We start from the raw sequence: 27970 nt of genomic DNA, 5'->3' as shown, positions 1-27970 counted from the left end.
ACCTTCGGTCATAAGCAAACACATCCTGATCACCACACAGACCTGGGTTGCGAAGTCGGTTTAATAATAATTTCCTGGGGATATTTTGTTTTCCATTTCGAGTAGTTGATAGCCCAACCATAGAGTAAGTTCAAACGTCATTTTATTAAACATTCTAGCTTTGTAAGGAACATGTCCACGATTTTGCACTCCTGTTTGACTGTATACCAATTCAGTTGTGTAGCACAGTCTGATTAATCAGGCAATCTAGCTCTGCACTGTTTCATAATTGATTATTTGAATCATCTGCCAAAGGATTTCAAGATGTGGTACACTTTGGGTAAATATTGCCTTCTGTAATTTAGCTATTGTGCTAGGGCTCTATGTAAGTTGTTTGGAGTTAAAAGTGATTGTTTGGAGTTTGTGTAATTCTGTGTTGATCAATATGTTTCCTGACATAATTGCATCCTGACCTTGACTGACACAGCAATAGCAGAAGTAGTAGTGTATGTTCAAGCTGTGTTCAGTTGTCTTCAGGTGCAGATTGATGTGCTATATTTTGGTGAGTGGTGGTATCTCAGGGAACCATGACTCCTGGGAACACAGCCATGGATGAATGCAAGCAGACCGTCAATCATGTTTGTTGTGGTGTCACAAAATATTCAGTTTACTGTGCTCTGCTATGTTTCCTGTGTGTCTGCCTGCCTGCCTGCCTGTGTTGTGTGCGTGCAAACACTGATACTGTACTCTCCCCCCGCCAGCGAACCTCACAGGCCATTCTGAGAGAGTGGGCATGGAGAACTTTGAGCTTCTCAAAGTCTTGGGCACAGGAGGTGAGGCTCACTGCGCCAATCTTGGGTCGATGCTTATAAACTGACTATACCAAACATTAGAAACGCATTCCTAATATTGAGTTGCGCACCCCCCACAGTTGTGTCAAGCTGGCTGGATGTCCTTTGGTTGGTGGACCATTCTTGACACGGGAAACTGTTGAGTGTGAAAAACCCAACAGTGTTGCAGTTCTTTACACTAACTGGTGTGCCTGGCACCTACTACCATACCCCGTACAAAGGCACTTAAATCTTTTGTCTTGCCCATTCACCATCTAAATGTCACACATACACAATCCATGTCTCAAAGCTTAAACATCCTTCTTTAACCCGTCTCCTCCCCTTTATCTACACTGATTTGAAGTGGATTTAACAAGTGACGTCAATAAGGGATCATAGCATTCACCTGGATTCACCTGGTCAGTCTGTCATGGAAGAGCAGGTGTTCATAATGTTTTTTTATACTCGATGTATATAACTATAATTTTTTTTATTGAACCTTTATTTAATTAGGCAAGTCAGTTAAGATCATATTCTTATTTACAATGACGGCCTACCCCGGCCAATCCCAGACGACGCTGGGACAATTGTGCACCGTCCTATGGGACCCCCAATCACGGCCAGATGTGATACAGCCTGGATTCGAACCAGGGACTGTAGTGACACCTCTTGTACTGAGATGCAGTTCCTTATACCACTGCACCACTCGGGATAGCGCCATAGTATTATTGGAGACCTGGATAACTTAATTTTACTGTCAATTTTTTTTGTGGAACATTTAGAATGAAAAGTTAAGGTTGTAAATGTGGTGGGTGGTAGGGGCTACAATCAAATGTGATAAACGTTTCCAACCTTTCCTCTCTGTCTCTGTCTAGCCTACGGGAAAGTGTTTCTGGTCAGAAAGAACAGTGGTCACGATGAAGGGAAGCTGTATGCCATGAAGGTGAGTCCCTGTATCGTCTTTGACATTGGTCCAAAGACAACCCAAAGCGTTGACATTGTCTGATGTGGAGAGAATTCATGGACGGGTTGACCTACCTGTTGATGATAACGTCTCAGGTGCTGAAGAAAGCAGCCATCGTTCAGAAGGCGAAGACAGCGGAGCACACGCGTACAGAGAGACAGGTGCTGGAGCACATCCGCCAGTCCCCGTTCCTGGTCACACTGCACTACGCCTTCCAGACCCAGACCAAGCTCCATCTCATCCTGGGTGAGCGCCGGATCAAACAAACCCATACGTGGAACTCTCTGGCTATGACCTTGGAAGTGCTGAAAGTGTGTCTCTGTGTGTGTATACTGTGTTTCTGCCTGTGTATGTGTTGTTGCTTGTCTATTCAAGTGTTATCTGTATCTGTCTGTGTATAGACTATGTGAGCGGAGGGGAGATGTTCACACACTTGTACCAGCGGGATCACTTCTCTGAGGAAGAGGTGCGGATCTACATCGGGGAGATTATCCTGGCTCTGGAGCACCTCCACAAGGTATGTTATCGAGCCTTTCTGTCCTTTACATAACCTTGCTGATATTCCATTCCTTAATTGTATCTGTGGTCCTCTTACATGATCAAATTTAGGCTGGATACTTTGCTCTTATCTGTTAATGTTATGTTATCAAGTGTATGTAACTTCTTGCTCGGCATGATGTGTACAGCTAGGCATCGTGTACCGGGACATCAAGTTGGAGAACATCCTATTGGACAGCGAGGGACATTTGGTGCTGACAGATTTTGGGCTCAGCAAAGAGTTCCTGGAGGAGGAGGTATGACAAAAAGGAAGACCTTTTTTCATTGATGCCTCTATTTGTGTGGACGCAATCTGTGCATGTATGCATCCATGCATCCATGCATATATTTCTGTCACTACAGACTGAGACGTGTGTTTTATTTCCCCCACTACAGAAGGAAAGGACGTATTCGTTCTGTGGCACCATAGAGTACATGGCTCCAGAGATCATCAGGGGGAAGTCTGGTCATGGAAAGGTAAGAGTTAACCCATCACTCGGGGCATGGCTATGAGCTACAGCGGTTCATTAGACATCAATTACTGTAGAACACGAATGTATTTTTTTCATTCTTCCTTTTGACCCTTTTCTCCTGCCCACCCCAGTCAGTAGATTGGTGGAGTTTGGGTATCCTGATGTTTGAATTGCTGACGGGGGCGTCCCCATTCACACTGGAGGGGGAGAGGAATTCCCAGAGTGAGGTGTCCAAGTGAGTGCTGTGTGTCATCCACCCCTCCTCACACACACACCATGGTTCCATCCAACTCTTTCATCATTGCCCGTGGCCCTCGGCTACTTATCAAAATAATGACATCTATTGTAAAGGTGGCTTCTTTCTCCCTCTCTTTATCTCGCTGTCTGAATACAATAACAAATAAATTAGTTGTGCTGCGTCCTATGTGTAACATAAAGCCTGCAGCATAATTAGACATTCTGGTAAGCTGTTTCTTTTCAATCATGTTCTTTTTGGCCATAATGGTTGTCTTGTAATGAGGGCTGTTTACACAGTGCCTTCAGCAAGTATTCATACCCCTTATTCCACATTTTGTTGTGTTACAGCCTGAATTCAAAATGGATTTCTCTCCCATCTACACACACTACCCCAAAATGTCCAAGTCAAAGCATGTTTAGACATTTTTGCACATTTTCTTGAAAATGAAATGCAGAAATATCTCATTTACATACAGTACCAGTCAAAAGTTGACACACCTACTCATTGAAGGGTTTTTCTTTCTTTTACTGTTTTCTACATTGTAGAATAATAGTGAAGACATCAAAACTATGAAATCACACATATGGAATCATGTGGTAACCAAATGTATTTTATATTTCAGATTCTTCTAGGAAGCCCCCCTTTGCCTTGATGACAGATTTGAACACTCTTGGTATTCTCTCAACTAGCTCCATGCGGTAGTCATCTAGAATGCATTTCAATTAATAGTTGTGCCTTGTTAAAAGTTAATTTGTGGAATTTCTTTCCTTAATGCGTTTGAGCCAATCAGTTGTGTTGTGACAAGGTACGGTTGGCATACAGAAGATAGCCCTATTTGGTAAAAGATCAAGTCCATATTAAGACAAGAACAGCTCAAATAAGCAAAGAGAAATGACAGTCCATCGTTACTTTAAGACATGAACGTCAGTCGATCCGGAAAATTTCAAGTGCGGTCACAAAAACCATCAAGCGCTATGATGAAACTGGCTCTCATGAGGACCACCACAGGAAAGGTAGACCCAGAGTTACCTCTGCTGCAGAGGATAAGTTCATTAGTTACCAGCCTCAGAAATTGCAGCCCAATTAAATGCTTCAGAGTTCAAGTAACAGACCCATTTCAACATCAACTGTTCAGAGGAGACTACGTGAATCAGGCCTTCATGGTTGAATTGCTGCAAAGAAACCACTACTAAAGTACACCAATAAGAAGAAGAGACTTGCTTGGGCCAAGAAACACGAGCAATGGACATTAGACCGGTGGAAATCTGTCCTTTTGGTCTGATGAGTCCAAATTAGAGATTTTTAGTTCCAACCACTGTGTCTTTGTCTTTGTGAGACGCAGACTAAGTGAGCGGATGATCTCTGCATGTGTGCTTCCCACCGTGAAGCATGGAGGAGGTGTGAGGGTGCTTTGCTGGTAACACTGTCTGTGATTTTCGAATTTAAGGCACACTTAACCAGCATGGCCACCACAGCATTCTGCTGCGATACGCCTTCCCATCTGGTTTGTACATAGTCCCACTATCATTTGTTTTTCAATAGGACAATGACCCAACACACATCTAGGCTGTGTAAGGGCTATTTGACCAAGAAGGAGAGTGATGGAGTGCTGCATCAGATGATCTGGCCTCCACAATCACCTGACCTCAATCCAATTGAGATGGTTTGTGATGAGTTGGACCGCAGAGTGAAGGAAAAGCAGCCAACGATTGCTCAGCATATGTGGGAACTCCTTCAAGACTGTTTGAAAGCATTCCAGGTGAAGCTGGTTGAGAGAATGCCAAGAGTGTGCAAAGCTGTCATCAAGGCAAAGGGTGGCTACTTTGAAGAATCTCAAATATATTTTGATTTGTTTAACCTCTCCAGGGTATGTGGGACGAAATCGTCCCACCTACTCAACAGCCAGTGGAATCGAGTGGCGCGATATTCAAATACATTAGAAATGCTATTACTTCAATTTCTCAAACATATGACTATTTTACACCATTTTAAAGACAAGACTCTCGTTAATCTAACCACACTGTCCGATTTCAAAAAGGCTTTACAACGAAAGCAAAACATTAGATTATGTCAGCAGAGTACCCAGCCAGAAATAATCAGACACCCATTTTTCAAGCTAGCATATAATGTCACAAAAACCAAAACCACAGCTAAATGCAGCACTAACCTTTGATCTTCATCAGATGACACTCCTAGGACATTATGTCATACAATACATGCATGTTTTGTTCAATCAAGTTCATATTTATATAAAAAAAAACAGCTTTTTACATTAGCATGTGACGTTCAGAACTAGCATTCCCACCGAACACTTCCGGTGAATTTACTAAATTAATCACGATAAACGTTCACAAAAAACATAACAATTATTTTAAGAATTATAGATACAGAACTCCTTTATGCAATCGCGGTGTCCGATTTTAAAATAGCTTTTCGGCAAAAGCACATTTTGCAATATTCTGAGTAGATAGCTCGCCATCACAGGCTAGCTATTTTGACACCCACCAAGTTTGGCACTCACCAAACTCAGATTTACTATAAGAAAAATTGGATTACCTTTGCTGTTCTTAGTCAGAATGCACTCCCAGGACTTCTACTTCATCCACAAATGTTGTTTTGGTTCAAAATAATCCATAGTTATGTTCAAATATCCTCTGTTTTGTTCTTGCGTTCAAGACACTATCCGAACGGTGACGCGCGGACACGTATCGTGACACAAAAATTCAAAATATTCCATTACCGTACTTCGAAGCATGTCAAATGCTGTTTAAAATCAATTTTTATGCGATTTTTCTCGTAAAATAGCGATAATATTCTGACCGGGAAACCCTGTTTTCGTTCAAAGACTCAAAGTTGAAAATGGAGTCGTCTCGTGCACGCGCGCCCCCGTCTCATTGTTCTCAGATCGACCACTTACCAAATGCGCTACTGTTTTTCAGCCTGGGACAGCAGAGTCATCATTCAACGTTCTGGCGCCTTCTGAGAGCCTATGGGAGCCTTACAAAGTGTCACGTTACAGCAGAGATCCTCTGTTTTCAATAAAGAGAGTGTAGAAGGCCAAGAAATGGTCAGAGAGGGCACTTCCTGTACAGAATCTTCTCAGGTTTTTGCCTGCCATATGAGTTCTGTTATACTCAGACACCATTCAAACAGTTTTAGAAACTTTAGGATGTTTTCTATCCAAATCAAACAATTATATGCATATTCTAGTTTCTGGGCAGTAGTAATAACCAGATTAAATCGGGTACGTTTTTTTATCCGGATGTGAAAATACTGCCCCCTACCCTAGAGAGGTTAACACTTTTTTGGTTACTACATGATTCCATATGTGTTCATAGTTTTTCTGTCTTCATTATTATTCTACAATGTAGAACATAGTAAAAATAAAGAAACACCCTTGAATGAGTAGGTGTGTCCAAACTTTAGACTGGTACTGTAAGTATTCACACCCCTGAGTCAATATTTTGTAGAAGCACCATTGGAGGCAATTACAGCTTTAAGGACATCTTGGGTTTATCTGTATCAGCTTTGCACATCTGGATTTGGAGATTTTCTCCCATTCTTCCTTGCAGATTTTCTCAAGCGCTGTTAGATTGGGAGCGGCAGTAAACTGCAATCTTCAAGCCTTTCCTCAGATTTTCAATGTGATTCAAGTAGGGTTGCACATTTTGGAGAATATTCAGAGGTGGAAACTTTGTGGAAATTAACAGAAATATATGCAAATTAATATTAATACCATTTAAATGTAGATGTTTTTCGCATTGAATATATTTACCATATCATATGGAGGCAAACATAAACCTTTTACCTTATAAGTAGACATAATTGCAAATGATTAAATCCTTCCAATAGAAGTAAAGAAAACAATTTAGTTATGAATTGAACTTGAATTAAATTAGTTGACTCTTCACATGGGAGGATTTCACTGAACAACAAAAGGGAATATTGAATGATCCCAATGATCCATCGCATCTCCCAAAAACGTTTTCAACATACACTATTGTTCAAAAGTTTGGGGTCACTTAGTCCTTCTGTTTTTTTAAAGAAAAGCAAAAAAATGTTTGTCCATTTTTAAAATAACATCAAATTGAACCCGAAATACAATGTAGACATTGTTAATGTTGTAAATGACCATTGTAGCTGGAAACGGCAGATTTTTTATGGAATATGTACATAGGCGTACAGAGGCCCATTATCAGCAACCATCACTCCTGTGTTCCAATGGCACGTTGTGTTAACTAATCCAAGTTTATCATTTTAAAAGGCTAATTGATCATTAGAGAACCCTTTTGCAATTATGTTAGCACAGCTGAAAACTGTTGTCCTGATTTAAAGAAGCAATAAAACTGGCCTTCTTTATACTAGTTGAGTATCTGGAGCATCAGCATTTTTGGGTTCGATTACATGCTCAAAATGGCCAGAAACAAAGAACTTTCTTCTGAAACTCGTCAGTCTATTCTTGTTCTGAGAAATGAAGGCTATTCCAGGCGAGAAATTGCCAAGAAACTGAAGATCTCGTACAAAGTTGTGTACTACATCCATCACAGAACAGCGCAAACTGACTCTAACCAGAATAGAAAGAGGAGTGGGAGGCCACAGTGTACAACTGAGCAAGAGGACAAGTACATTAGTGTCTAGTTTGAGAAACAGATGCCTCACAAGTCCTCAACTGGCAGCTTCATTAAATAGTACCTACAACACCAGTCTCAACGTCAACAGTGAAGAGGCGACTTAGGGGATGCTGGCCTTGTAGGCAGAGTCCAGTGTCTGTGTTCTTTTGCCCATCTTAATTTTGTATTTTTATTGGCCAGCCTGAGATATGTCTTTTTCTTTGCAACTCTGCCTAGAAGGCCAGCATCCCAGAGACTCCTCTTCACTGTTGACGTTGAGACTGGTGTTTTGCGGGTACTATTAAATTAAGCTGCCAGTTGACCAACCCACTCAAGTGACGCACCCCTCCAGTAAGCCAATGACTCAGCCCCTGTAATAGGGTTCGAGGCAGAGAATCCCAGTGGAGAGAGGGGAACCGGCCAGGCAGAGACAGCAAGGGTGGTTCATTGCTCCAGTGCCTTTCCGTTCACCTTCACACCCCCGGGCCAGACTACACTCAATCATAGGACCTACTGAAGAGATGAGTCTTCAATAAAGACTTATAGGTCGAGACCGAATCGGCGTCTCTCACATGGATAGGCAGACCATTCCATAAAAATGGAGCTCTATAGGAGAAAGCCCTGCCTCCAGCTGTTTTCTTAGAAATTCTAGGGACAATAAGGAGGCCTTCATCTTGTGACCATAGCGTACGTGTAGGTATGTACGGCAGGACCAAATTGGGAAGATAGATATGAGCAAGCCCATGTAATGCTTTTTAAGTTAGCAGTAAAACCTTGACATCAGCCCTAGCCTTAACAGGAAGCCAGTGTAGAGAGGCTAGCACTGGAGTAATATGATAATTTTTTGGGGTTCTAGTCAAGATTCTAGCAGCCATGTTTAGCACTAACTGAAGTTTATTTAGTGCTTTTTCCAGGTAGCCGGAAAATGGAACATTGCAGTAGTCTAATCTAGAAGTGACAAAAGCATGGATTAATTTTTCTGCATAATGTTTGGACAAAGTTTCAGATTTTTGCAATGTTACGTACAGTTGAAGTCAGAAGTTTACATACAGTCATTAAAACCCGTTCTTCAATCACTCCACACATTTCTTGTTAACAAACTATAGCTTTGGCAAGTCGGTTAAGACATCTACTTTGTGCATGGCACAAGTCATTTTTCCAACAATTGTTTACAGACAGATTATTTAATTTATAATTCACTGTATCACAATTCCAGTGGGTCAGAAGTTTACATACAGTAAGTTGACTGTGCCTTTAAACAGCTTGGAAAATTCCAGAAAAGGATGTCATGGCTTTAGAAGCTTTTGATAGGCTAATTGACATCATTTGAGTCAATTGGAGGTGTACCTGTGGATGTATTTCAAGGCCTACCTTCATACTCAGTGCCTCTTTGCTTGACATCATGGGAAAATCAAAAGAAATCAGCCAAGACCTCAGAAAAATATTTGTAGACTTCCACAAGTCTGGTTCATCCTTGGGAGCAATTTCCAAACGCCTGAAGTCACCACGTTCATCTGTACAAACAATGGTACGCAAGTATAAACACCATGGGACCATGCAGCTGTCTTACCGATCAGGAAGGAGATGCGTTCTGTCTCCTTGAGATGAACGTACTTTGGTGCGAAAAGTGCAAATCGATCCCAGAACAACAGCACAGGACCTTGTGAAGATGCTGGAGGAAACCGGTACAAAAGTATCTATATCCACAATAAAACGAGTCCTATATCGACATAACCTGAAAGGCCGCTCAGCAAGGAAGTCACTGCTCCAAAACCGCCATAAAAAAGACAGACTACGGTTTGCAGGTGCAAATGGGGAGAAAGATTGTACTTTTTGGAGAAATGTCCTCTGGTCTGATGAAACAAAAATAGAACTGTTTGGCCATAATGACCGTCGTTATGTTTGGAGGAAAAAGGGGGAGACTTGCAAACCGAAGAACACAATCCCAACCGTGAAGCACGGGGGTGGCAGCATCATGTTGTGGGGGTGCTTTGCTGCAGGATGGACTGTTGCACTTCACAAAATAGATGACATTATGAGGAAGGAACATTATGTGGATATATTGAAGCAACATCTCATGACATCAGTCAGGAAGTTAAAGCTTGTTTGCAAATGGGTCTGCCAAATGGACAATGACCCCATGCATACTTCCAAAGTTGTGGCAAAATGGCTTTAGGACAACAAAGTCAAGGTATTGGAGTGGCCATCACAAAGCCATGACCTCAATCCTATAGAACATTTGTGGGCAGAACTGAAAAAACGTGTGCAACCAAGGAGGCCTACAAACCTGACTCAGTTACACCAGCTCTGTCAGGATGAATGGGCCAAAATTCACCCAACTTATTGTGGGAAGCTTGTGGAAGGCTACCCGAAAAGTTTGATCCAAGTTAAACAATTTAATGGCAATGCTACCAAATACTAATTGAGTGTATGTAAACTTCTGACTCACTGGGAATGTGATGAAAGAAATAAAAGCTGAAATAAATCATTCTCTCTACTATTCTTTTGACATTTGACATTCTTAAAATGAAGTGGTGATCCTAACTGACCTAAGACAGGGAATTTTTACTGGGATTAAATGTCAGGAATTGTGAAAAACTGAGTTTAAATTTACTTGGCTAAAGTGTATGTAAACTTCCGACTTCAACTGTAGATGGAAAAAAGCTGTCCTTAACTGTCTTGATATGTTAGTCAAAAGAGAGATCAGGGTCCAGAGTAATGTCGAGGTCCTTTACAGTTTTTTGACGACTGTACAACCATCAAGATGAATTGTCAGATCCAACAGAATATCTCTTTGTTTCTTGGGACGTAGAACTAATGTCTCTGTTTTGTCCGAGTTTAAAAGTTAAACATTTGCCGCCATCCACTTCCTTATGTCTGAAACACAGGCTTCCAGGGAGGGCAATATTGGGGCTTCACCATGTTTCATCAAAATGTACAGCTGTGTGTCGTTCGCATAACAGTGCAAGTTAGCATTATGTTTCCAAATGACATCACCAAGAGGTAAAATATATAGTGAAAACAATAGAGGTCCTAAAAGGGAACCTTGAGGAACACCGACATTTACAGTTGATTTGTCAGAGGGCAAACCATCCACAGAGACAAACTATCATTCTGACAGATGAGATCTAAACCAGGACAGAACTTGTCCGTGTAGACTAGTTTGAGTTTCCAATGTCTTCAAAAGAATGTGGTGATCGATGGTATCAAAAGCCGCTCTAAGGTCTAGGAGCACGGGAACAGATGCAGAGCCTTGGTCTGACGCCATTAAAAGGTAATTTACCACCTTCACGAGTGCAGTCTCAGTGCTATGATGGGGTCTACAACCAGACTGAAGCGCTCCGTATACATTGTTAGTCTTCAGGAAGGCAGTGAGTTGCTGCGCAATTGCTTTTTCAAAATGTTTTGAGAGGAATGGGAGATTTGATATAGGCCTATTTATTAAATTATTATTTATTTTATATATTTATTTTTATTTTTTGGGGGTCAAGGTTTGTCTTTTTCAAGAGAAGCTTTATTACTGCCACTTTTAGTGAGTTTGGTACACATCCAGTGGATAGGGAGCTGTTTTATTATCTTCAACATGAGAGGGCCAAGCACTGGAAGCAGCTCTTTCAGTAGTTTAGTTGGAGTAGGGTCCAGTATGCAGCTTGAAGGTTTAGAGTCCGTGACTATTTTCATGAATGTGTCAAGAGATACAGGATAAAAAAAAAAACTTGAGTGTCTCCCTTGATCCTACTTCCTGGCAAGTGTTGTGCAGACTCAGGACAATTGAGCTTTGGAGAAATACCCAGATTTAAAGAGGAGTCCGTAATTTGCTTTCTAATGGTCATGATCTTTTCGTTAAAAGAAGTTCATGAATTTATTACTGCTGAAGTGAAAGCCATCCTCTCTTGGGGAATGCTGCTTTTTATTTAGCTTTGCGACAGTATTAAAAATACATTTAGTATTGTTCTTATTCTCCTCACTTAAGTTGGAAAAATAGGATGATGGAGCACTTTGAGGGCTCTTTGATACTGCCTTTCCAAGCTAATCGGAAGACTTCCAGTTTGGTGTAGCACCATTTCCGTTCCAATTTTCTGGAAGCTTGCTTCAGGGCTCGGGTATTTTCTGTATACCAGGGAGCTAGTTTCTTATGACAAATGTTTTTTTTTTTTTAGGGTATTACACAAGGTTAAATTAAGTTCCTCAGGTGGTTAACCGATTGTTGTACCCTGACGTTATTGGGTAGGTGGAGGGAGTCTGGAAGGGCATCTAGGAATCTTTGGGAATTTATAGCATGGCTTTTGATGATCTTTGGTTGGGGTCTGAGCAGATTATTTGATGCGATTGCAAACGTAATAAAATGGTGGTCCGATAGTCCAGGATTATGAGGAAAAACATAAAGACCCACAATATTTATTCCACGGGACATAACTAGGTCCAGAGTAGGACTGTGGTAGTGAGTAGGTCCAGAGATGTTGGACAAAACCCACTGAGTCGATGATGGCGCCGAAAGCCTTTTGGAGTGGGTCTGTGGACTTTTCCATGTGAATATTAAAGTCACCAAAAATTTGAATATTATCTGCCATGACTACAAGGTCCAATAGGAATTCGGGAACTCAGTGAGGAACGCTGTATATGGCCCAGGAGGCCTGTAAACAGTAGCTATAAAAAGTGATTGATTAGGCTGCATAGATTTCATGACTAGAAGCTCAAATGATGTTAACGCTGTGTTTTTTTATTTACATTTTTTATTTTTTAAATTGACATTTGGTTTCATAAATGTTAGCAACGCCTTTGCGGGATGCGTGGGGGATATGGTCACTAGTGTAACCAGGAGGAGAGGCCTCATTTAACACAGTAAATTCATCAGGCTTAAGCCATGTTTCAGTCAGGCCAATGACATCAAGATTATGATCAGTGATTAGTTAATTGACTAAAACTGCCTTGGAAGTTAGGGATCTAACAATAAGTAGCCCTATTTTGAGATGTGAGATATCACAATCTCTTTCAATAATGGCAGGAATGGAGGAGGTCTTTATTCCAGTGAGATTGTTAAGGCGAACACCGCCATGTTTAGTTTTGCCAAACCTGGATCGAGGCACAGACACGGTCTCAATGGGGATAGCTGAGCTGACTACACTGACTGTGCTAGTGGCAGACTCTACTAAGCTGGCAGGCTGGCTAACAGCCTGCTGCCTGGCCTGTACCCGATCTCATTGTGGAGCTAGAGGAGTTAGAGCCCTGTCTATGTTCATAGATAAGATGAGAGCACCCCCCCCTCAGCTGGGATGGAGTCCGTCACTCCTCAGCAGGCCAGGCTTGGTCCTGTTTGCGGGTGAGTCCCAGAAAGAGGGCCAATTATCTACAAATGCTATCTTTTGGAGGGGCATAAAACAGTTTTCAACCAGCGATTGAGTTGTGAGACTCTGCTGTAGAGCTCATCACTCCCCCTAACTGGGAGGGGGCCAGAGACAATTACTCGATGCTGACACATCTTTCTAGCTGATTTACACGCTGAGGCTATGTTGCGCTTGGTGACCTCTGACTGTTTCATCTTCACATCGTTGGTGCTGACGTGGATAACAATATCCCTGTACTCTCTACACTCGCCAGTTTTAGCCTTAGCCAGAACCATCTTCAGATTAGCCTTAACGTCGGTAGCTCTGCCCCCTGGTAAACAGTGTATGATCGCTGGATCATTCTTTTTGAGTCTAATACTGCTGATAATGGAGTCGCCAATGACTAGGGTTTTCAATTTGTCAGAGCTAATGGTGGGAGGCTTTGGCGTCTCAGACCCCGTAACGGGTAGAGGAGAGACCAGAGGAGGCTCGGCCTCTGACTCCGACTCGTTGCTTAATGGGGAGAACCGATTGAAAGTTTCTTTCGGCTGAATGAGCAACACCGGTTGAGCATTCCTACAGGTCATTTGCACTTTGAAGCAGGCTCTCATCAAGGACTTGCCTGTATTTGGCTTCATTCATTGTTCCTTCTCTCTTTACCAGTCTTGCTTCATGGTAGGGATGGTGTTAGACGGGTGATGAGCTGTGCCTAGTTTTCTCCAGACATGGCGCTTTGCATTCTGTCCAAAGAGTAAAATTTTCGTCTCATTAGACCGCAGAATCTTATGCCTTATGATCTGTCTTTCACTTGCCTTTTTGCAAACTCCAGGCATGCCTTCATGCTTTTTTCTCAGGAGTGGCTTCCGTCTGGCAACTCTCCCTTAACACCCAGTTTTGTGAAGTGCTGTAGAGACTGTTGTCCTTCTAGTAGGTTCTCCAATCTCAACCAAGGAACTCTGTAGTTCTGTCAGAATTGTCATTGGGTTCTTGGTCACCTCCCTGACCGACGTCCTTCTTGCCCTGATGCTTAGTTTGGTCGGACGGTCACCTCTAGGCAGAGTCTGGGTAGTTCTGTATGTTCTCCAAGGAGATCACTGTGCTCTTGGAAATGTTCAACACTCTAGAAATGGTTTTAAACCCTTCCCCAGATATGCCTCACCACAATTTGGGATCTACGGACAGTTCCTTGGACTTCATGATATAGTTTCTGCTCTCATATACACTGTCAACAGTGGGACCTTATATAGACAGGTATGTTTCTTTCTAAATCATGTCCAAACAGTTGAGTTTGCCACAGGTGGACTCCAATCAAGTTGTAGTGACATCTTAAAGATGATCAAAGGAAGTTAGATGTACCTGAGATCAATTTGGAGTATCATAGCAAAGGGATATTTTTTGTTGTTGATATTTATGCATTTCATTTTCACTTTGTCATTGTGGGGTATTGTGTGTAGATGGGTTCTTGAATCCATTTTGAATCAGGCTGTAACAACAAAATATGGAGTAAGTCAAGGGCTATGAATACTTTCTGAAAGCACTGAAGGCAAAGTGATTGCTCTTCCCTGTTTCTCTTCTTTGCCCCGCCCCCTCCTGCCCTCCTCTCAGGCGTATCTTACGCTGTGAGCCGCCGTTCCCCTCTATGATCGGAGTCGTGGCTCAGGACCTGCTGAGGAAGCTGTTGGTTAAAGACCCCCACAAGAGACTAGGCTCGGGGCCACGAGGGGCCGAGGACATCAAGAGTCACGCCTTCTTCAAGGTGCTCCTCTTCTCTCCTGCCGCTCTCTGTCTCTAGGCCCATCTCCCTCTCTCCCAACGTGCTCACACACATACACACACACACACTCTGCTCACCATTCTCCTCCCATTGCTCTATATTCATAGGGTCTCAGTTGGTCAGACCTTGCTGAGAAGAAGGTAGTCAGCCCATTCAAACCAGAGATCAGGAGCGAGCTGGATACAGGGAACTTTGCTGAGGAGTTCACTGGCATGAATCCTGTCTATTCTCCAGCCAGCACCCCACCAAGCACTGACCGCCTGTTCCAGGTACGTTAAATACACATTGTGTGCTTCCACTGTCACCGAAAGACACCCTGGACATACACAAGACTCTTGTCTTCAATTTCAGGGCTACTCCTTCGTTGCTCCCTCCATTCTGTTCAACAAGAACGTGGTGATGGGTGACTTCATGGAGGGCCAGATGGGAGCAGAGCGGCCGGGCTCAGCCACTGTCCGTCGCAGTGCTACGTTAGCGGTATGGAACTAGTCCTCTCATGGGCCTCAGGATAGACGAGAGGTTTGGTGAATGTATCGGTGTTAATGTTGGCACTTCCTTTTATTTTTTATTTTTTATTTAGTCTTAGTCATTTTGTATAAAATATCATTGTCTTAGTCACATTTCTGTCATTTGAATAATTATTTAGTCTAGTTATTGTCAAAATGATAAACAGTGGGCCATTTTAGTCAACTAAATCCTTTCATTTTAGTCACTTTTTATTTTTTGTGCCTCATTAACCTATAGTAAACAAAAATCACTGACTTCCATGTGCACAAACATACATAGGCTTGTCCTACCAACATATTTTTCTGCATAGCATCCTATTGCATGATTCTCTACCCAACAGCCAAGTTGGCAGAAGAACACATTACTCTGCAGCAGATAAAAATGCCACCCCTTGACATACTGCAGCTATATTGTAATCAAAGTTCTGTCATCCGTAGTGGTCTGATAGGTTGCAGCAAACTATCTAGCTAGGATTATCAATCTGTTGTTATCTAAGTTATCAGATGTCTCTTGAGGTTGGTAGTATTTTATTCCCTGTCATCTTGTGGGTGCAAACACTGTGGAAACGTTGCATTCGGTCTTGTTTGAATTGACAAGATGGCTCCAAACATCGGCCCTTTTTCTACCGGGAGCTTGTACCACCGGGAGAGTAGCCATGGCGTGTGCCTTATTTGCATCAATGATTTGTTGTTGCCAGATTGGATAACGGTTGCCGGGCAGAGAGGTGAATCGTGAATGACCTGAGCATGGTATTTATTTCCCACCAATAACAGAATTGCAACATTGCATTGAGAAAGCCTTACAATTCTGCTAATGTCATGCTTTTGATTGAACTAAAAAAAGAACACTAAAAAGCTCTCAATCTCTGCAAAAATGTTTGTCCAGTCCACTCACTGGTCATATTTTAGTCACGGAGATAATTTCATCTCGTTTTCGTCAACCGAAATGAAAAAAAAATATGTTTTTTTTCTGGGTCTATTAACTCAGTCAATTGCCAGTGGAAAATAGACGTTTGACAAATCACTATCACTGGACTGTATCCAGAGAGGGCCTTATGTACAACACTGTTTGACATGAGCTCAACCTGTGCTTCATTAGTAAAACAAATCTATGTGCAACATTTTCACATTTAGCAAGGGTAGGATTTGGACATTTCATGCAGTGGAGCACATTTTGACACATTCCACAGTTTCCTGTGTAGTTTGTACTTGACTTCCCTCTCTCTTGTCCTCTGCAGGACTCTATGTTCTTCCAGCTGTATGAGCTGTGCCTGCAGGGGGCGCCCCTGGGCGAGGGCAGCTTCTCTGTGTGCAGGAAGTGTCGACACCACCAGAGCGGCCATGAGTACGCCGTCAAGATCATCAGCCGCAGGTGAGCCGGGCGTGGCGCTGGCTGAGAGACTGTCACGCACTAATGCAATGTGTCATTGTTACACCAGCATGATGAATTACACACTTCACGCTGCTGTGTTTTAATATATTCTATTCCAATGCATTACCATACCTGTTTGGTGCACTGAGGTGGTTTGTGTTGTTGACCTTTAGTGCATGAATGCCTTTGAACTCTGTCTGTCTGTCTCTCTGTCTCTGTTTGTCTCTCTGTCTCGTTAGAATGGAAGTAAACACTCAGAGGGAGATTGCTGCCCTCAGGCAGTGTGAGGCTCACCCCAACATCGTCAGACTGCACGAGGTCTACACCGATCAGGTACACAATGATGGTAGAAATGCCATCAGCAAACACGCACTGACAAAACTGTCAGGTGTTCTTTCTCTTCACTTTGGCTGTGTTTACTTACAAGGTGGCAGGACTCGAATGACAATAATGTCTGACATTTGGGGAATATATTGGGGAACTTAAGCAATCATGCAGCAATAAACAATTTTCTCATCACAGACACAACTTTAATCTTCTCTCTCTCTCTTCTCCCATCTCCCTCTCAATCACTATCTCTTCCTCCCTCTCTCAGTTCCATACATACCTGGTGATGGAGCTGCTGCGTGGGGGGGAGCTACTGGAGAGGATCAAGAGGAAGAAATTGTTTGGGGAGGCAGAGGCCAGTCAGCTGCTCAGGAGCCTGGTGTCAGCTGTCGGCTTCATGCACGAGGCTGGAGTGGTCCACAGAGACCTCAAACCAGAGGTGGGCCAACAGACTGACTCACAGAGAGGGAGTCTGAATATATTCTAGAATCTATAAAAATATACTGCTCAAAAAAATAAAGGGAACACTAAAATAACACATCCTAGATCAGAATGAATGAAATAATCTTATTAAATACTTTTTTCTTTACATAGTTGAATGTGCTGACAACAAAATCACACAAAAATAATCAATGGAAATCCAATTTATCAACCCATGGAGGTCTGGATTTGGAGTCACACTCAAAATTAAAGTGGAAAACCACACTACAGGCTGATCCAACTTTGATGTAATGTCCTTAAAACAAGTCAAAATGAGGCTCAGTACTGTGTGTGGCCTCCACGTGCCTGTATGACCTCCCTACAACGCCTGGGTATGCTCCTGATGAGGTGGTGGATGGTCTCCTGAGGGATCTCCTCCCAGACCTGGACTAAAGCATCTGCCAACTCCTGGACAGTCTGTGGTGCAACGTGGCGTTGGTGGATGGAGCGAGACATGATGTCCCAGATGTGCTAAATTGGATTCAGGTCTGGGGAACGGGCGGGCCAGTCCATAGCATCAATGCCTTCCTCTTGCAGGAACTGCTGACACACTCCAGCCACATGAGGTCTAGCATTGTCTTGCATTAGGAGGAACCCAGGGCCAACCGCCACCAGTATATGGTCTCACAAGGGGTCTGAGGATCTCATCTCGGTACCTAATGGCAGTCAGGCCAATGCCAAATGCCAAACGTCCTGCACGGTGTTGGGCTGTAAGCACAACCCCCACCTGTGGACGTCGGGCCCTCATACCACCCTCATGGAGTCTGTTTCTGACCGTTTGAGCAGACACATGCACATTTGTAGCCTGCTGGAGGTCATTTTGCAGGGCTCTGGCAGTGCTCCTCCTGCTCCTCCTTGCACAAAGGCGGAGGTAGCGGTCCTGCTGCTGGGTTGTTGCCCTCCTACGGCCTCCTCCACGTCTCCTGATGTACTGGCCTGTCTCCTGGTAGTGCCTCCATGCTCTGGACACTACGCTGACCGACACAGCAAACCTTCTTGCCACAGCTCGCATTGATGTGCCATCCTGGATGAGCTGCACTACCTGAGCCACTTGTGTGGGTTGTAGACTCCGTCTCATGCTACCACTAGAGTGAAAGCACCGCCAGCATTCAAAAGTGACCAAAACATCAGCCAGGAAGCATAGGAACTGAGAAGTGGTCTGTGGTCACCACCTGCAGAACCACTCCTTTATTGGGGGTGTCTTGCTAATTGCCTATAATTTCCACCTGTTGTCTATTCCATTTGCACAACAGCATGTAAAATGTATTGTCAAGTGTTGCTTCCTAAGTGGACAGTTTGATTTCACAGAAGTGTGATTGACTTGGAGTTACATTGTGTTGTTTAAGTGTTCCCTTTATTTTTTTGAGCAGTGTATATGGCCAGGAAGAAGTAACACGTTGAAATGGCTGCAATATTACACCGACCAAATTTTGCAGGCAGTGAGTGTAATGAGATCAAGGTGTTTCGCAATGCTGTAAAAACCACTAAGCATGTCCCATTTTATTTTGTTGTTTCAGGGTGAAATAAATTGACATTTGTTGCTCCATTACATCAGCCAATGAATGTAACCTTCTGTTGACGGAGTTGTTCCTGCACAGCCCACTCACTGCTCTCGCTCTCTCTCCGCCTGGCAGAATGTGCTGTTTGCAGACGAGGGGGAGGACTCGGTGCTCAAGGTGATAGATTTTGGTTTTGCCCGGCTGTGCCCTGCGGGCAGCGCCCCCCTGCAGACTCCCTGCTTCACACTGCAGTACGCTGCTCCTGAGCTCTTCCACAGCACCGGTTACGACCAGGCCTGCGACCTCTGGAGCCTTGGGGTCATCCTGGTACTTACACTACTAACTGACTCTGTAATGTGTCATTAGTAAAACGAATTATCGTTATGTTATTGATGATGTTTGTGTTTTTCTCTGGCAGTACACCATGCTGTCAGGACAGGTGCCCTTTCAGAGTGAGCAGCAGCAGCGGGCGGGGATGACCTCATCTTATGCTGCCGACATCATGCATAAGATTAAAGAGGGTGACTTCTCATTGGCTGGAGAGGCTTGGAAGGGTGTGTCAGACGAGGCTAAAGAGCTTGTGAAAGGTGTGTTGTGCATCCCTCCTTATTCACTCATTGACATGATGCAATTCATAATTTTTTCCATCTGTTCACCACATTCAGAAAGTATTCAGACCCCTTGACTTTTTCCTCATTTTGTTATGTTACAACCTTATTCTAAAATTGATTAAAAACATTTTTTTTAATGAAATCCTCAGCAATCTACACACTGACATAGCGAAATGAGGTTTTCAGACATCTTTACAAAAGTATTCAGACCCTTTGCTATGAGACTCAAAATTGAGCTCAGGTGTGTCCTGTTTCTATAGATCATTCTTGATATGTTTCTACAACTTGATTGGAGTCCACCTGTGGTAAATTCAATTGATTGGACATGATTTGCAAAGGCACACACCTGTCTATATAAGGTCCCACAGTTGACAGTGCATGTCTGAGCAAAAATGAGGAGTCGTCCGTAGAGCTCTTAGACAGGATTGTGACGAGGCACAGATCTGGGGAAGGGTACCAAAACAATTCTGCAGCATTGAAGGTACCCAAGAACACAGTGGCCTCCATCATTCTTAAATGGAAGAAGTTTGGAACCACCAAGACTCTTCCTAGAGCTGGCCGCCCGGCCAAATTGAGCAATTAGGGGAGAAGGTCCTTGGTCAGTGAGGTGACCAAGAACCCGATGGTCACTGACAGAGAGATGGGAGAACCTTCCAGATGAACAACCATCTCTGCAGCACTCCACCAATCAGGCCTTTATGGTAGAGTGGCCAGACGGAAGCCACTCCTCAGGCACCATAAGAACGCTGACCATGAGAAACAAGATTCTCTGGTCTGATGAAACCAAGATTCAACTCATTGGTCTGAATGCCAAGTGTCACATCTGGAGGAAACCTGGCACCATCTTTACAGTAAAGCATGGTGGTGGCAGCATCATGCTCTGGGGGTGTTTTTCAGGGACTGGAAGACTAGTCAGGATCGAGGCAAAGATGAATGGAGCAAAGTACAGAGATCCTTGATAAAAACCTGCTCCAGAGAGCTCAGGACCTCAGACTGGGGCGAAGGTTCACCTTTCAACGGGACAACGCATGAGTGGCTTCGGGACAAGTGTCTGAATGTCCTTGAGTGACCCAGCCAGAGCCCGGACTTGAACCCGATCTCTGGAGAGACCTGAAAATAGCTGTGCAGTGACGCTCCCCATCCAACCTGACAGAGCTTGAGAGGATCTGCAGAGAAGAATGGGAGAAACTCTCCAAATACAGATGTGCCAAGCTTGTAGTGTCATACCCAAGAAGACTCGAGGCTGTAATTGCTGCCAAAGGTGATTCAACAAAGTACTGAGTAAAGGGTTTGAATACTAATGTAAATGTGATATTTCTGTTTTCAATTTTGAATAAATTAGCAAAAATTTCTACATACTTGTTTTTGCTTTGTCATTAGGGGATATTGTGTGTAGATTGATGAGGGAAAAAAACTTGAATCAATTTTAGAATAAGGTTGTAACCTAACAATGTGGAAAAAGTCAAGGAGTCTAAATACTTTCTGAAGGCACATATATATATATATATATATATATATATATATATATATATATATATATATATATATATATATATATATATATATATATTTAAAAATAATGAAATCCCTTTATCCATCACTCCCTTATCGTCTTGCTTTCTCTGCCCCTCCCTACCCTTCCTTAACCCCCCCCTGTCCCACCTCTCATTTTTGCTCTCCTTCCCCAACTCTTCTAAACCAACCCCCCCCTCCCTGTTTGTGTTCAGGGCTGCTGACGGTGGATCCAGAGAGGCGTCTCAAGCTGTCTGCTCTGAGAGAGAACAGCTGGCTGCAGGGCGGGGCCATCGTATCCTCCACCCCCCTCTGCACCCCAGATGTGCTCGAGTCCAGTGGCCCCATCGTCCGCTCCTATGTCAACGCCACCTACAAGGTAATGGAACTCTTAATCTCTTTTTTTCTTTTACTCAAATCCAGTGCGGAAAAAGTAGTTTGCATTCCTTGTGTTCCTTTTAACTTTTTGATTTAATTTTTCCTACTCTCCCTAACCAAATCAAAGTCAATTTGGCATTTGCAGAGTACTGCGTATTGTACAATGAAGTGTTTACTTGCAAGCTCTTCTCTCAAACAGTGCAACATTTATTTTAAAAAGTATTCAATAAAATAATCAAGTCAAAAGTAGAAGTGAAACAAATATGAGTATTTATACAACGGGTGGGTCTAATCCTGGATGCTGATTGGTTAAAACCGTGTCCCAGCTGTTCCACAAGTTACCACCGGCTAAGGGCTATGATGTTGGAATGCCTATCTACCGTTCCATCTCCCTGTGCAATCAATCCACTGTCTCATCAGCCCAGGCAGGCAATTTATCAACTAGATCTCCACTGTAAAAAATCATCTAGACATTATCTTCCATTTCTTTTAGACTAGCAATTGATTTTCAACAGCAAAGACGTGTATAAACCTTGCCATCTGTCTCTGACTTTTGCAGCAATGTTTCAATATTGAAATTCGATCTCCAGCTGTCCCACACAGTAATGAATGTGTAGGGACCAGACAGACAGGCAGCTTCTCTCAGCCAGTCGAAATCATGAATTGGTATATTGTTTTTATAGATACAGTACCAGTCAAAAGTTTGGACACACCTACTCACTCAAGGGCTTTTCTTTATTTTACTATTTTCTTCATTGTAGAATAATAGTGAAGACATCAAAACTATGAAATAACACATGGAATCATGTAGTAACCAAAAAAGTGTTAAACAAATCAAAATATATTTTATATTTGCGATTCTTCAAAGTGGCCACCCTTTGCCTTGATGACAGTGGTAGCCATGTTGGTTAAGTGTGCCATGAATTCTAAATAAATCACAGACAGGGTCACCAGCAAAGCACCATAACACCACCTCCTCCATGCTTCACGGTGGGAACCACACATGCAGAGATCATCCTCTCACCTATTCTGTGTCACAAAGACATGGAGGTTGGAACCAAAAATCACAAATTTGGACTCATCAGACCAAAGGACAGATTTCCACTGTCTAATATCCATTGCTCATGTTTCTTGGCCCAAGCCTCTTCTTCTTATTGGTGTCCTTTAGTAGTGGTTTCTTTGCAGCATTTCGACCATGAAGGCCTGATTCACGCAGTCCCCTCTGAACAATTGATGTTGAGATGTCTGTTACTTGAACTCTGTGAAGCATTTATTTGGGCTGCAATTTCTGAGGCTGGTAACTCTAATGAACGTGTCCTCTGCAGCAAAGGTAACTCTGGGTCTACCTTTCCTGTGGCGGTCCTCATGAGAGCCAGTTTCATCATAGCACTTGATGGTGTTTGCGACTGCACTTGAAGAAACTTTCAAAGTTCTTGACATTTTCCAGATTGATTGACTTTCATGTCTTAAAGTAATGATGGACTGTTGTTTCTCTTTGCTTATTTGAGCTGTTCTTGCCATAATATGGACTTGGTCTTTTACCAAATAGAGCTATTTTCTGTATACCACCCCTACCTTGTCATAACACAAATGATTGGCTCAAACGCATTAAGAAGGAAAGAAATTCCACAAATTAACTTTTAACAAGGCACACCTGTTAATTTAAATGCATTCCAGGTGACTACCTCATGAAGCTGGTTGAGAGAATGCCAAGAGTGCGCAAAGCTGTCATCAAGGCAAAGGGTGGCTACTTTGAAAAATCTCAAATATAAAATAGATTTTGATTTGTTTAACACTTTTTTGGTTACTACATGATTCCAAATGTGTTATTTCATAGTTTTGATGTCTTCACTATTATTCCACAATGAAGAAAATAGTAAAAATAAAAACCCTTAAATGAGTAAGTGTCCAAACTTCTGACTGGTACTGTATATGCAGAGAAATGTCAATAGAAAAACAGGTCAAATGAAATGCAGCTATTTTGCTGTCTTTCCAACTTCAGTTTGAATCATTGTGTTAGCTGGCTAGCTCCACTAAACAGTGTTCTTCCAAAAGAGCCAATTTTTTTCTATGCCAGGTGAAATCGCGCATCATTAGCTCACTGGAATGGATGTATCCAAGTAAATGTTACTATTAAGCAGCTTAAAGAAGCGCAAATGCAGAAAATGGTGGATTAATCTGGCTGCACTGTTTGACGTGACTGTGTTAGCCCCAGTTGGGAACATTTAGAATGAACGACCATAGATGTGGAGTAGAAACTTCAGGACTGGGTCTCTGGCAACCTAACCGATAGAATGAGCGACCAGCCAACTTGGGTATCAACCCTTGATTTGCGTTGGGACTATAACTCGTGGAAGGATGAAATGGTATGAATAAATTCATCAAAATAATGTTTTTAATGACAAGTATGTCAATTATTATTTGAATGTGTTGGTAACCCATGTAAAAGTGATCATTCCCTCTAAGCTGTTTTTTGGAGGATATATTGACTAAGTCTCAGGCCTAACAACACAATATGACTATAAAAACGCTATAATATATTAATATAATAAATGGTATGTGCAATGTAACGACAATCGAGAAATACAATCAGTTTATTAGGTACACCTATCTAGTACTGGGTCGGAGCCCCCTTTGCCTCCAGAACATCCGGAATTCTTCGGGGAATTGAAACATTGCTCAATTGGTATCAAGGGACCAAACATTCCCCACACCGTTACACCACCGCCATCAGCCTGTACTGTTGACACTAGCCATGGACTCATGCTGCTTACGTCAAACTCCTGACTCTGCCATCAGCATGACGCAATAAGAACCCGGATTCGTCAGACCAGGCAATGTGTTTTTTCACTCCTCAATTGTAAAGTTTGTGATTGCGTGCCCACTGGAGATGCTTTTTTTTTTCTCGTCTACTGCAATAGCCCATCCATGACAAGGACTGACGAATTGTGCGGTCTAAGATGCCGTTTGGCACACCACTGTTGTACTGGGCCGTTATTTGCCTGTTTGTGGCCCACCTGTTAGCTTCTTGCCATTCTCTTTTCACCTCATCAACGAGCTGTTTTCGCCCACAGAACTGCCGCTGACTCAATGTTTTTTGTTTGTCGCCCAATTCTCGGTTAACCCTAGACACTGTCGCGCGTGAAAATCCCAGGTCGCCGGCCGTTTCTGATATACTAGAACTGGCGCACATGGCATCGACGATCATACCACGCTCAAAGTCGCTTAGGTCAGTCTTTTTGCCCATTCCAACGTTCCATCGATCAGTAACTGAATGCCTTGATGCCTGTCTGCCTGATTTTTATATAGCAAGCCACGGCCACGTGACTCACTGCCTGTAGGAGCGAAGCATTTTCGTGAACAATGGGGTGTACCTAATAGACTGTCAACTGAGTATATAATGGAAGTGCATGTGCAATGTAATAGAATAAGCAGGCTATATTATTGTATGTACATCCTCTCCATTAGGCCTTCAACAAGGGGAAGAGGGAGGGCTTCTTTCTGAAGAGTGTCGACAACGCCCCCCTTGCAAAGCGACGCAAGCTCAAGATGACAAGTACAGGTGTGGAGACTCGACGGAGCTCCTCTTCCTCCTCCTCATCATCATCTTCCTCAGCTGCCTCTGCCGCTACAATAAACCTAAAAACACAGCCACCACACCAAACTCTGCCCCCGAAGCTAGAAAAGAGCTAGCAGCCGAGGAGGGGAGCAAGAGGAGTGGGAGGAATGGAGTTAGGAGAATAAAGCACATTAATTCAGCTATGACAGATTGGAATACTGGCTCTGAAAGACCAGAGATGATTCGATTTGTTATATCCCCTCTAAGTCCAAAGTCATATAGAATCTCCAAATTCTAAGATCTTATTTATGAACAAACTAAGAGACTAGTCCAATACTTAAGATGAAACAAAAGGGTTCATGTCCCTGTTTCCTTTGAAAGAATATGCTGAATGGCATTTTGCATTATCGTAATGATGCAAGGACTTTATATGTATTTATACCAGCTGCAGTGCTCTGCAGTAGCTTGTCCCATCTCATAACTGTTCTCAAGAAATGAACTAACGTGTCATTTCTTGAATGGAACAAAGCTTTAGACTATTGTTTTCGAAATTCCGGTCAGAGGCTTTACATCAGTATGGTAAGTTATGGAAGACATTTTTGTCGGCTTTAAGATCATACTTATGAAGTTTTCAGTCACTTTTTAGCAGGGTGACGATGAGCACGCAGTTGGAGATAATGCTGATGTTTTGCATGTTGTCAGTACCTGAGGTAAGGAGCCCTGTCGCAGAACGAGTCAGAGAAAAGCGGAGTGAAAGGGGAAATGCAGAGCCATGAATGAGCACAAGCCATATATACACAGGGAGGTCATGGCCTCTACAACAGAGCACTTATGGATAGATACACAGTGGTCATCGCGTGGTAAAACAGAGAGGCAGTGGTTGGGAGTCTGTTGGAAGTCTCGTTCTGTTTTTAATGATGTGGTTGAGATTAAGAAAGAATGTTGGTACTGCAGACAGCTGTCCAAATTAACTTTGACCTTGAGGGGTGGTCCCAGTCCATGGGACGCTGTCTTTGTAACCCAATGGTTCTAGTCACATACTGCCAATTTACAGGACCCTTAGAATAATTTCCTATGGCTTGAGATATCAGCCTTCTATTGACGTTGCTGTCTGTCTGCATAGTTAACTGGTTCGCTGAAGTTCACCTGAGAATCAAATAACGGCATCCATTGTTCTGTATGCATAAGTGTGCTTCATTTAACAACCGTCATGATTCTGACAGTGAAGACCGGGAGATGGAACACTTGGTGGTCGACATTCTGATTTGATATCATAGTCCCATACACAGTGGCCTAAGGCTTATGATGTACATTTCTGAGCAGGGCAACTTTTCATTATATTGTGCAAAGGGCCAAATGGAAAAAAAGACTTATTTTTACTGTGAGTAAATAGTGTCACCCTGATTTAGAGGTTAGTGTTTTTGTAGACGTTTAGGTGTTTGATCATTGAATGTCAGTTACACTGATCATTTACTTATCACTTTTCTTACCGGAATATATTGACTGTTGATTTGATTTGTACCTGGATATCACACAAATGTAGTCATTTTAATCAGTGATACTCATTTCAGATTTAAACAGTGCTTATTTTAGTATTTATTACATGTCATGTGTTTTTATAATGCTGTGGTAATGGTTGTCGTGCGTGTGTGCGTGCGTGCGGCGTGACTGATTCTGGGGATTGGATGTGCTCTTTTCCTTATTAGTCTTCAGGTAAAGTATTATTGCAAGTTACTGTAGTAAAAAAAAAATTTGATCCCATTTTAGTCACTCCTTTCTAAACATTATTTTGTCGGGAACCGTGCTTTTGTTTGGCTGTTGATGTCGTGTGTTGTCTTTTTTTTAATGTTATGAATTTGACTCTTTTTTTTAATGAGCTACTACCCATTTCATGTATTACTGTCCTTTTTTGCCCAACATTTTAAATTCTTTCTTCAAAGCATATCATGACATTGAGATTCCCTATGTCACGATAGCTTGTGATGTTTGGTTTGGGTCAAGAACACTTCAGTCTGGAGCAAAATAAATGACTTTACTCTATCTGGTCGTAGTCTGTGTTACTAGTCTCAGACATCAATTTAGTATTTTTGGTTTAGAGATGATGACCATTTATGTTTTTAAATTCAACTGTCTTGGAATTCATTTTGTGGATCCAGGAAATATGTGTGACATACATTATCAATTGTATTATTGAGAGTTGACAGAAATGGCCTGTAGTATTATTACGCTTCCAGCAGGGGACAGTAGGGTGCTTACCAGTACTAGGCCAACGGGAACAATGAGCCATTGAAAACCAATGGCTATAATGTGACTCATTGTGCCATTAATCAAAACGATCCTTGAGTGGATCATTTGCATAGGAAATTGTGATATATTGAGCATGACACAGATGGAACGCTAAATCAAAACCATTCCATCAATTACAATCTGCAGCCTTGGAAGTGCCCCAAGAGGCCTGAGCCTGCCTTCGGTGAGAACACACACACACTGGAATGGATGAAATGTATACGTGAGCAGATCCATCCAGCCCTTTCACACAGATACACACAAACTCTTGGCAGACCCAAAAGCCCTGCGAACAGACCACACATACAGACTTCGTCTTGCATTCCTCCACCAAGCTTTTAAATAAAGAACAGTAGAGAAGGGCAGCTCTACTCGTGTCAGTCAATACAGTGAGGTTGATTTCATGGCAGATGTACCACTTTTTATTCCCCTGCCGTCAAAATGTAACTTGCTTTCCGACAACTTCTGTTAAACCTAAAGATGACCTCTGCGCACCATAGAACTCGAGGAGGCAACATTCCATCACCAGTACTATATGAAACCCAAGTAGTCCCCGTAGTATGGGGTAGAAAGGGCCAAACCAGAAATCATGTGACTGTAGAGGCGAAGAGGGTGTCCGCATGCAAGGTCACTGGTGCTGAGTGCTCATTTGTAACTCCAAGCACTAGTCACATTGACTGATGTGTTGCTGGCGCAGAGGGGAAACAAGGA

General features: G+C 42.7%; 1 protein-coding gene across 1 annotated transcript; it reads left to right on the top strand.

Moving 5' to 3' along the window:
• Positions 1 to 12: 12 nt before the first annotated feature.
• Positions 13 to 27011, top strand: ks6a5 (Ribosomal protein S6 kinase alpha-5). The gene is given in 5 exon segments (NM_001146433.1): positions 13 to 124; positions 741 to 812; positions 1685 to 1752; positions 1869 to 1934; positions 26661 to 27011. Coding segments are annotated over 4 exon segments (204 nt in total). The 5' UTR covers positions 13 to 124; positions 741 to 772; the 3' UTR covers positions 26691 to 27011.
• The last annotated feature ends 959 nt before the right edge of the window (positions 27012 to 27970 follow it).

The sequence above is a fragment of the Salmo salar genome, chromosome 04, assembly GCF_965601325.2.
Source record: "Salmo salar chromosome 04, fSalSal1, whole genome shotgun sequence".
Classification (NCBI taxonomy): Eukaryota; Metazoa; Chordata; class Actinopteri; order Salmoniformes; family Salmonidae; genus Salmo; species Salmo salar.
This window is presented reverse-complemented; position numbering and strand designations above follow the sequence as displayed.